This window comes from Ceratosolen solmsi, unplaced genomic scaffold (assembly GCF_000503995.2).
Source record: "Ceratosolen solmsi marchali unplaced genomic scaffold, CerSol_1.0 scaffold41, whole genome shotgun sequence".
NCBI lineage: Eukaryota > Metazoa > Arthropoda > Insecta > Hymenoptera > Agaonidae > Ceratosolen > Ceratosolen solmsi.
Genome location: NW_011948424.1, coordinates 1,693,496 through 1,706,037, shown reverse-complemented (window position 1 = coordinate 1,706,037; position 12,542 = coordinate 1,693,496). Strand labels below are relative to the sequence as shown.

The 12,542-nt window shown below is 36.2% G+C and overlaps 1 protein-coding gene across 1 annotated transcript; it reads right to left on the bottom strand.

Annotated features, from left to right (window-relative positions):
* Positions 1-8,931: 8,931 nt before the first annotated feature.
* On the bottom strand, positions 8,932-10,264 carry LOC105362696 (adenylosuccinate synthetase-like). The gene is given in 2 exon segments (XM_011500181.1): positions 8,932-9,709; positions 9,711-10,264. Coding segments are annotated over 2 exon segments (1,332 nt in total).
* Between the last annotated feature and the right edge of the window lie 2,278 nt (positions 10,265-12,542).

Below are 12,542 nucleotides of genomic sequence, written 5' to 3'. Positions count from 1 at the left end.
TATCCTCAACATTGACTGGCAAAGGATGGCATGCCCCTACCATCTCTGACTCGCTCGCCTCCCCTTTGATTTTCGGACGGTGCTGAAAAGAGGCTAATAGGACTATTGAGCCGGCGAGGATGTGTCCAGTTCTACACAACGACGACGTTGATGATCAATTTCTTTCGCGCCTTCCTAGATTCGATCATGAGCGTCGATGCGCCAGCCTCTTATTCCGTCCATGTCAATTTGTTCGGGTAAAGATGTGTCGGAAGGAGGACCATCTCATCGTCCCATCAAGACTGTACGTAAATTAATTCGAGATACAAGCTCATTTCCTATTCAACGCCTCCTCCGACCGATCAACTAATCGACGACATAACTTTAGGCTCTACACATCCTCATCGACCTCTCCTAGCCCCTCATCCACCCTTTCACCTATGCGTACTGAAAACTTTCATCATCGTCGTTTAGGGTGACGTTTACGGTGGTTTCACTTCATTTTCAAGCGATAATCAAAGAAACGAGGATATTAAAAGTTTCCGCTGCTCCCCGGCATTTCTTGACCTCCATGTATCGCAAGGTCTTTTTCTTCCTCCTCTTGCTCCTCCTCCTCCTCCTCCTCCTCCTCCTCCTCCTCCTCCTACCAACATCGCCACCTACTTATCAAATTAGCCGGTCATTTTTACAGACGAGGAAAAACGCGTTTCGTGTAATCCATTAAAGCTCGCGGAGCACTCCCGTTCGATTACGATAACGGCCAGACTCGCGAGCGCTTAATTGCTTCGCTAAACCGGAAGACGTAATCTGGTTTACTCGCGCGAGTCCAGCAATCTCGACGCTCTAACGAGGGTAACCCGTACGCACCGAGGGCTGTAGGCTGAGGGCTATGAGATCGGAGCTGGGTGGGTGGGTGGGAGGGGAGAGGCTTTTTCTTCGATAAGTACGTGAAGCTACGAAGCCGTTAAGAAATGGGGAGATACGCGGCCCCGAGTCCCGTGGTAACTTGAAGTTTGAAGGACCGGATCCTCCTGCGTGATTCCACATTCTGAATCCGGTCTATGCACATGCCCCGAGCCCCGTTTCCACCTACCTACACCCGCACCACGCCCTACACCACCCTAGCCCCTCTTTTCCCCCGCGCCAATCTATTTGCGTCTGTACGCATACGAATCGCCAGCCACACGCATGACCTCCGAGTGCCCGCTCCTCCACCTATTTCATTTACATCTTCTTTTATTCGCAACCCCGTCACTTGTGTGGGCGGCCGTGCAAACTCACGCTCCGTTTGTATTTTCTCTTTCTTGCAATTCCAGGGCTTTATCCGGGAGTTTTGAGATTGCGAGTGGAATATCGAGAAACTCTCTGCCCAGATGTTAATTAACGCTTAACGCTCGATTTGCCGAGGACGAGTAAGTTTGCGGCGATTAGAATAGAGCGACTTAAATACCAACCAAATACCAGTCTAAAAATATTGCCACAATTGCGATTATAAAAAATTGATTTCTCTCTTTATTTTTATTTTTTTTTATTTTTTTTTTTTTTTTTTTTTTTTTTTAATTATAACATCATTATAAGTATTTACATGGTATTGTTAAATTAATTGAAAATCTATCATTTGCTAAGATTCAGTGGCATGCGAAGATAAAGGTATGGAGGGATTCTTTTAATAATAATTAGAGATGAATGAATATAAGCAATTCTTTCCTTTCTTATGCTTCATCAAATTATTGATAATCGAGGTCGAGGTAGAATTGGAAAAATGGTGCGGATGCAGTAGTAGCGGTACTTGCCTCCGCATGTACGTGAAAATGCATCGATAGTACCTTGGGCATCTTATTTAAAAAAAAGAAAGCCTCCCCCCCCCCTAGCCGCCTTTTAGAAGTATCGTGACAGTACTGACTCCTAGGACATTTCTATGATTATCAGATCAATCGTGGCAGCCAGTTCAGGGTGAAATGAATTATCGTAACGATTAATTTACGTACATGGGAATTACGGTTTGGCGGAAAAGCCTCCCTTTTAAATGTCAATAACCTAACAACATAAAACAAACATAATTGTACGAAAGCAGCTCCGTATCGTTTGGCATCTTACTTTTCGTACATCTCGGCCTTCTGCCTCGGCCGCGTGACGTTCGCTATCGCTTTTCATTATTTCTTTCGCATTGAACGTAACCGCGGCTGGCGCACGCCATCGTTGCCTAGGTAGACGTACACACACGCACAAGCACACGCACACGCACACGCACACGTGAGCAGGGAAAGGAAGGAAGGAAGGGAATTGTGCCGAGAGTATATATAGTCACTCGGTATCTCCAGAAATTGATAGCGCGCGCGCTCGAATTTTCGCACGCGGCAATAAATTAGAGGGAGGCATGCGCGAGAGGTGGTAGAGGTAAAGATAGAGCTATAGATGCAGATACAGATAGAGAGATAGTGTGATAAGGTGGGGTGAGGTGAGGTGTGGTGAGGTGTGGTGAGGTGAGGTGGGAGAGGTTAGAAGGAGGGAGAGTGGAATGTGAGATTGGGTGTTGTGTGTGCGTGGGGTGGGAAGGGGTGTAGAAAGGGCAGCCACCCGCAAAAGGGCAGAGCGCTCGCGCAACTCTTAAAATGAAAGGCTCGAATGAATATATGCCTAGGCAAGTGCAAGAGACACGTAAAGGCATTCATCTCATTCAAGGTAGCCTTAAGTTCTGATCAGATAACGAATGTACACTCCTCTCCTCCTCTTGGCTTCTCGCGAGCGACGTTGCACTGCTGCCGCGGCCGCATCTCCTGCCTCGTTGCTGGTCTTTCCGACGTTTCTTTTCTCTCCCTCTCTCTCTCTCTCTCTCTCTCTCTCTCTCTCCCTCTCTCTTTCCTCGCCTCTTCTTCTGCTTCTTCAGAGCTACTGCTGCCGTTGTTGTTGCTGCTGCTGTTGCTGCTGCTGCTGCTGCTGCTGCTGCTGCTGCTGCTGCTGCTGCTCTCTTCGTTTTTTCTTATATATACGTCGGCTGAGCGGGGCACTTCTTTTCGTTTATCTTCTTATACTACTGACTGCGAGTCTTCTATTGCGGCTGTTGCATCTTGAGGTCGATCCTGAGCTATGCATCAGTATGAAAGGACGCGAGAACGTGCCTCCTTATATAACTGCGCGCGCTTTTTGATATCCCGTGAGAGGTCTGGCCATTTTAAATTCGTTCATTCATTTATACGGCTATGACCATTTATTTTCTTATTAAAGACCTTTTATATGGATCTCGTCTACTCGAGCGCTCAAAAATCTTCAGCCAAACGAGCCCAAATAATAAAGCGGGGATACATTGTATGTAATTCTAGTTTATAAATGATGACTGTCTGCTTTCGTATAATAACAAGTTCTTTGCAATTGCGAAACTTTCTGTTGAAATTGGCTGAATATCATCCCAAGTACGATATTATAATAAAACTTTTCCTTGTCCTTATTAACCATTTTATGCACAGCTTGGAAAAATAAGACGTAGACTCGATAAAACCATTCATAAATTTTACGCTCAATAGAGTTAAATGACTCATCAAGGATATTCTGTACTTCTTCACGTTTGCTGGAAATATATAAAAATATATCATTATTAAATAGCCGAGAGTCCACTTGAATTCTGTTCTCGGCTATTTTTACCAACTTTCTTCCCATGCCCTCTCACCTATTAATCATGTAATTTGCACATTAAGGATTTTCCACCTAATTGCATGCGTAAGATCAAAATATGTGACTTGCGTCATCTATAAAACACTTGCATCGGCCATTTCACGCTCGACTTAACGCCAAAGCGGCATAATACGAGCGCCGCAATCGAAATAATGACGATGAAATTAATTGGTTCGGAAACGTCAGGCACCGGCACCGTGTTCGAGATTTTTTGCACGCCCTCCCTCTCGCCCTCGCTACCACCCTACCTCTCTACCACCTTCCTATCGCACATTACGTACCTCCGCAAAGAGCAATTCTCATAAATGGGGATGCGACGGTTATTCGACGATGTCGTTTCGAAAAAATCTTCTCGCAACGAAGGCGTTTGCCATACTCGCGGCCACAACAGCATCCAAACGACGCTGTTCATCTTCGTGAACGAGGCACCGCGGACGTCCGCACGCTCGCCTCTATACGTCTCCCTGGCTCTCCAAAGCAGTGAAACTAACAAACAGCAGAGAGACAGAGAAAGAGAATGAGAGAGAGAATTAGAAGGAGAGAGAGAGAGAGAGAGAGAGAGAGAGAGAGAGAGACAAAGATGGGAGATGGGAGATGGGAAATGGTAGTTGGGAGATGCGAGAAAGAGAATTCCTTGACGAAGTTGAATGGGAATTACCTCTTTACTAATGTGCATCCACCCTCGTTTGGAGTGACATGTTGGAGTACGATCTTTTTTCTGCAATAGTCCGCCACAACATAAAATTATACCGTTTACTTTCTTTCACGAGACGCGCGTCATTTGCCCGCCAATGCTTATCCCGCCGAGTGTCAAAGGTGAATTATGTTTTCTTGAAAATCTCTTTTCCTTCGTCGTCATTGGTCACGTTGAATTGCGACAGCTACGATGCCGTTTCAATTGTATTTACCCTTCTTTTGTCGTACTAAAAACTTGCCGTCATTTGAATCAATTTTATTATTCATTAAAATAGCACAACGATCGACAAATAGATATTTCGCATTATAGCGGAGCTAAAAAGATTTCCTCCTTAATTGTCGCTGACCATTATACCGACCCAAAGAAAAATGCTAAATAGTACAAAACCACGTAGCTGTTAGGCTATCGACCGAAAGAAATTGACTCGCACTCGACAATTAAAAGTCGCAATTTGATTTTTTACTTTTGCTTTTCTTTTCGTTTCTTCGCTCGCTCAAATTCATTAACATTATTGACAACGGGCAGGATCCATCTAATGTACCGTAACCTTAAAGCTCGTGTTTCTACTCGATATAACCTACCCAACACGCACGCAAACACGCGCACACACGCACACACGCACACACGCACATGTATGTATGTATATATATAGATAAATAGAACGTGGAGTTACGTAAAAGTAGCGCAAACAAGTCACTAGAATACCGAGGCAAAATACCAAACATGATAAACGCTCTAATTAAATGTTTAAAACATTTATAATGAAATAGCAATGTATTTAGGATGCGGTAAGGCTACGCTGTCAGACTTAGTTTATCGGCTTAGCGGAGGCCTTGGGGCGGACAGATTCATGCAAAAACTAGAGAAAAAATTTGCTCGTTGGGAGAAAAGGAGGAAGGAGCCGGTGATATATATAAGAGCGTAAGGAGGGAGGGCTTGAAAAAAGACAGCCGAAATAGCTGAGCCGCGAAGGGACGGGGCGAGCGTAGGAAGTCGTGGGTAAAAGGGCGATTATGTTCCGGCTACGCTCGGAATCGCCCGAACCCGCGTATCCCCGACGACCTGGTCGACGCGCGTAAATCTCGCAGATTTGGAACGGCTCGTTTTGCAGTCGGCGCGCAAGAACCTAATGTCGGATCTATCTATCTCCTCGACTCGGAGCCGAGCGGTGATTTATCCGGTCGGCCGAGCCCCTGCAGGAAAACAGTTGGCCGACCGCAAAACGATCCTGGCTTTTCGACTCTCCTTTAATTTTCTTTAGCTTGGTCCTTCGTGGGAAATGTAATACTGGATAGTAGTTGGAGGCTCGGGAAGGGCAAAGTAGAATGAGTAGCGCTGGCCTTTACGCGACCGAGAATTATAAAACGTCAATTGCTCGAATTCAGATTAGTGTTAAATTACTTAATACAAACGAAACTTTATTACGTCTAAGGCTTTATTGGCGTGACAAAAGTTAATGTCAAACAAATTTAATTAACTATTGTTTGCAAAAAACCGCTGCAGGTTTACACTGTAACAACAGTGTTATCACTGTAAAAAATAAGGTTTTAATCGTTCGTGTTTGTTTATTAGATACAAACGTTCGGAATTATAAGATAATTTTAACAATAATTTGAATTTTATGCTTATATTAGGCGACTTAAAATAATATATTTTCCAAAATCTGTAACCGCTTGTCAGTTATCCATGACTAACAATCTTAATGAATAGGGTTTCATTTTATTTTTTTCTCTTTTTTATTCTTTTAAAGTCATTTTATTTAAAATAACGTAAAGGACAACGATTTAAGGCATTAGATTTAATAATAATAAAAAAAAACTTCAAAATACGAGTCTGATTGAAAAAAAAATAATAGTTAAAATTTGAATATTACTTTGAAAATATGTATATATATATATATATACATCCACGCATACACATAAACACAAAAAAAAATAAAATATTGCCTTCTTATTATTTGTAAAGTACAAAAAATAATTATGAAGCATAATTTCAGTTTGCAAAAGTAACTTAAAGATGAAAAAAAACCTTTATAATTGCATAATGAATAATTCTTCGACTATTTTTCTACAGATGTCATTGAGTAAATATTCATAGCAGTGTATCATAAATTTCAATGTTCAGCATTAATAATTTATGGGTATAACGTAATCAAAGTACAGTGTAATAAAATCGATGGATGTTGGATTAAGTTTTACGCTACAAACTTTGAATATCCTTCTTATCTCATTATGCAAAGTTTCGAAATCCTAATTGAGAGTTGTAGTCGAATGATCGATAATTCGTAAGAGCGTGATTTTACATAAGTTGAAGCTCAGATAATCTGTTATTATGAATCCGTTAATTATATTACCCGCTCCAAAGATTTTACCTGACCAATTGTACATTTGCGTGCACTTGATGAGATGCCAATTAACGAATGAAATGACACGGCAATCAGCCCGTATATTCCACCAATTAGAAATCATTTCATCGGATAAATAATGGGCAAGGAGGATCTATTATTGCAAAGTACGTAGTAGTAGCTATGATTTTCAGCATACATTTTGCAAGTCATTATTATGAATGAAACGCCTTGAATTAATTATCTCTCTGTATTAGGTTGTGTTGGTCAAATCCATAGCTATCAGTGCTATTTTGTTGGTCAAATAGATTATCTGAACATTACTTTCTAATATGTCAATTGAATCTGTTATTGTCGATCTTGACTATTTCGTTAATACTCAATTACCATTTAATGTTATAAGAAAAAAAATAAATAAATCAATAAAACAAAAAAGATGCAATTAGTTGTTCAATCCAATAACAGCTCAATAGGAATTATTCAAATGAATATTCAAACGAATTAAAAAATTCTAACTTGCTTCTTTTTTTTTTTTTTTTTTTTTTTTTTATTTTTTTTTTTGTTTTGTTTCAGAAAAATAGTAATATTTCAAAATAACTACGTACTACTTGCCTTTAAATAGAAATCTTTTTAAAAATCTCAATTTTAATCACCCTTTAAAAATTAAGTGCTTGAACATAAACTTTTTCAAACATTCTTATTAAATTCTATTATTTAAACCATTTTTTTTTTCAATCTCTTAATCTGTAGAAATTTCTAATATATTACGGCTATGAATATGCGACTACGATGATGTTGTAGCACTTTGTATATTTAAAACTAAATAAGAATTAAATTTATTAATAGTAAATGTTTTTGAATATTTCATACTTTGCCAAAGCATTTATAAATATTTTTTATTAACTAAAAAATTTAGTATTTCAATGGATATATAACGAACTTTGCTGTAAAGAAATATTAAATCATTTGTACATTTAGCTGAGAGTAATAAAGCAAAGAAAGGAAATGTTTTAATAAACGCTTATAAAATAAATCAATGTTTGCTTTTGAAAAGGTACGTTCACAGTCACAATAATAGCTGAAATTCTATATAAATTTTTGAAATTAAAGAAGAAAACTCAAATATAGGGTTATATGGATCTGACATAATTTATCAGTCATCAGCAACAATTTATACAATGATATATTTTAGCTGCTTTCTTATGGTTTTCGTAAATCTTAATGTTGCTCTGAATATTATATTAAACTCTTAAAAGCGAAAATAAAATATAAGGGTTAAAATATCATAATACTCGTTTGTAATTATTATTTTGTCATTGCTTATTATTCACATTTATAATATGTTACAGTCACAAACGTACATGAAAAATATGACTTAACATTTACATGTAAAAAACTATGTAAATTATTATGTTTCGAACAATAATAATAATAATAATAGATAATAATAATAAAATTAGATAATACATTATTAAGATGTAGGCTTCCCATCTATTTGAGTATCGTTAAGAACGCAATTTGCATCATAACAAAGATATACGATATAAGTGAAATAAATATTGATAAAAATCAATTGTGTTTCCTTATAAATTTATCAGCATTGTAAAATTATAGAATTATTATAAAAAAATTTGAACCACATTACTGATTCTCTGGTACTCGAAAAATCTAGTCCGACAAAAGATAAAACTTTTTTCGTTAAAGCGTATTCTCAGCTATCGTTAACTATCAAATAATTTGCGAATCGATGAATGTATTATTCCATCAAATTTAGCGCCACCATTTTCCATATATTTTCACTGAAAATTTTAATCTCTTAAGAAAAGTGTAAAATCTCATTATCCACTAATTGCATTCAGTATTATAGAATTTTAATAATTTCATGATATTTATATATATATATATATATATATATATATATTTATATATTAAGGAAAAATAAAATAAAATAATAATAATATTACCGAGATATAAACGAAAAATACAATTTCAATACGGAATTAACATTCATTTAAAAAAGCTTAATATCTTATCTATCGCATATATATATGACATTCATTTTTACAAAATTAATCCAAAGAATCTCCCAATATCAATAATATCTTGTTGTTGCTTCAACTATAAACAATAACATTTCAATGGCAATGGGACCTGTTATACTTTCATTTAGATGCAAATTTCTTATTCAGCCCCACGAAAGTCATTCGTCATAAAACTCTAATGCAGGATTTGTCGAAAAGTCTCAGTTAATAATAATACTTTCTCGACCAGCACCAATACCTATCCACTTAACCGGTATATTCAAGTGCTTCTCCAATACCCTTACGTACTTTTGCGCATTTAATGGTAAATTGTCAAACGAGCGCACATCTGCCGTACAACATTGCCATCCTTCCATAACCTCATAAATAGGCTCAACTTTTTCCAACTCGTCCGTACTACTTAGGAGGCTATCGATTACTTTACCATTCATGCGATGGGCGATGCAAACATTGATCGTCGGCAATGTATCTAATATATCAAGTTTTGTCAAACAGATGGACGTGTAACCATTTATAATAGCCGTGAATTTTAATAATGCTACGTCAAGCCAGCCGCAACGTCGTTTTCGCTTCGTCGTAACGCCAAACTCGGCACCGCGTTGTTGTATTAATTTCCCGGTTGCGTTTAATAATTCGGTCGGAAAGGGACCATTGCCAACTCGAGTCGTACAGGCTTTAACAACTGCAATTGTTTCACCGATTACAGATGGCGGTAGGCCAAGACCAGTACAAACCCCACCAACACTGCACTTTGAGCTAGTGACGTATGGATACGTGCCAAAGTCCAAGTCAAATAATGCAGCGTTAGCACCTTCGACCAAAATTCTCTCCCCCGACGTTAATGCATCGTGTAAGTACTTGATGGAGTCGCGCGCGAAATGCCTGATTCGAAGGGCATAATCTCTGTAACGTTCCAATTCGTCGTTCACGTCAACTTTGAGAGTGGGATTGAGGTGGCTTTCGATGTCGGGACAGACAAGAGAACTTGTCGTAATTACCTAATAGCTCCGATAGCCGAATACCAGTTCTGGCAGTCTTGCACGCATAGGCTGGCCCTATAACTTTTCGCGTGGTGCCAAAGCACTCGGCTCCTCTATTCAGCTCATGCAGCTGATCGACTTGCTGATGAAAATCAAAAACCATGTGAGCCCTGTCGAAAATAATTAATCGATCCCTCCAATCCTTATATCCTCGTGCCTCGATTTGTTCGAGCTCCTTGAACAAGTCTGGCAAGCGTATGACTACTCCATTGCCTATTATAGATTTGCATCTTGTGTTTATTATTCCGCTTGGCACTAGGTGAAAGTAATATTTGATGTCTTTGACAACAACCGTGTGCCCTGCATTACTCCCTCCTTGATATCTGCAGACAATGTCCGCATCAGCAGCCAGCATATCCATAATTTTGCGTTTACCCTCGTCACACCATTGGGCCCCGAGTACAACCGTGACCTTGGCTTGCTTAATCGCATCCGTACTGGGCGATATTCTCGATTTTTTTCCATGAAGTCGAAAATGAGAGAAGCTCGTCATTTCGCTTGACCTGAGAATTATCGACCGACATTTTTCTCAACACCACGGCTTCACTTTATTATTCTCTTTCTGATTATTATCTTCAGTCTTCCGACTTTTTCACCCAATCCAATGTTTCGTCTTATTCTTAAATTCCTTGTCCCCTATTACATACTTACTTCTTGAAATTTGCCTAGTTAAGGACAAAATGTCTCACGATTATGCTAGTGATTGATAGTGACAATTTCGATGTCCAAGTGCTAAGAGGCTAAAATAAATTGAGCTAAAACGATCACGAATAGACAATTCTTCTCGTTAAACGTATCGAGCCTCCATCCACAACTCTGTTTTCTTCTGCTCTCCCATTCCTCCGTCCCTTCATTTCTATATTACAAAAAAAAAAAAAACATTAATTATTCTAATGTGTAATTTATTATTATTTTATTAGTAATTTATGATTTGTTTTTTTAACCAAATATCACTGTCAACTTATATATTTTATTGTCTTCGGGGCATAACGTTCAAAAAAAAAAAAAAAAAAAAAAACATTGTGACCCTTCACACGTGCCCCTTAATTTCTTAATCATTTGTTTAATTAATTTAATAGACAGTAAAAAAATATGCAACTCTTTGATTTTCGAATATTTTGCCAATGTTAATGAAATAACAGATTATGATTTCAAAATTGTTTCGTACTCCACTTAGATATGACGTTGCTTAATCGCTTCAATGACGTATTTTTGTGGAATTATAATTATAAAACAACATTTGTTTTAAGTATCATCAATTATATATACATTACATATATATATATATATATGTAAAATATATTTTTTTTTTATATCAACTGTTTGAATTTTAGTATTTTGTCACAAGAATTATAATTATAAAACAACATTTGTTTTAAGTATCATCAATTATATATACATTACATATATATATATATATATGTAAAATATATTTTTTTTTTATATCAACTGTTTGAATTTTAGTATTTTGTCACAAAATTGATGATACTTAAAACAAATGTTGTTTTATAATTATAATTCCACAAAAATACGTCATTGAAGCGATTAAGCAACGTCATATCTAAGTGGAGTACGAAACAATTTTGAAATCATAATCTGTTAATATATATATATATATATATATATATATATACATAAATAATTTCTATAAATGAGTATTGGCATTATCTTATGAATATTAAAATACATTATTAATTTCCATTTATATACATCATGTATTATAAATATAAATATATATAATAATACCTATAAATTTGAATTTTAATATACATTAATAGAAATAATTGGTCAAGTTAGTGTGAAAATTAAATGATAATAAAATGTTACTCTATATTGATAAAGTCCCATGCATAATATATACGCAACGGCTTTTTCCGACTTTCATTTAAATAATTAAAACAATATTCTTTTAAATACAAATATATATTGGCGGTGCATAATTTCTTCTTGTGGTAATTTTACACACTTTCACACATTCTATTTCCCCCAACTTACAAACATTAATGGTCTGCAAGGTGTTGTCACATTGCAAGTGCTTAAAATAACTCATCAAGTGTTTAAAATTAGCATCAAAGCATCACACATAAGAATGTATAGTTTTAACACATTTGTATTAAAAAAGATTTCATTTATTTTGTTATAAAGCGGTAGAGGAAATTAATTTTACCAGAGACGGGTTAAGATATATAGTACTTGAAAATTTTCAAGCTGGTTGTCAAAGTGACGTGATATAAATGGATAGAAAATTTCGAAAAATTGTTAACACACAAGGCTTATAGACGTATTTTACAATTTATTAATTTAAAAAGTTTATTTAAACTATAGTTACATTTACATTTTGTATATTCCTCTCGTTATTCCATTCAGCAATGCTTAATAAGTAAATAATTTACTTACAGTTATTATAATAAAAATTTTTAATTACTAATAATAATTTTAAATTGAAATTTCTATTACTTTTATATACCAATTGTTATTTTAATTACTTATTACTTACTATTTCTAAATGAAAAATATCTATTTACACAATTTAGAACAAAAAAATAAAAATATAATTATAAATAAAATAATGTCCGATATCTGAATATATGTATCATATCATGAATCCGGTATATACGAATACGGTAGTTAAAAATACTAAAAAGACAGAGATAAGCATATTTAAATTGAAAAATTTAGTTAAATTTAATACCAAAATTTCATGTATTTCATCTTCGTGCTTTATTGTTTTTAACATAAAATTTAAGAATATTTTAATTATTTTTTCATTA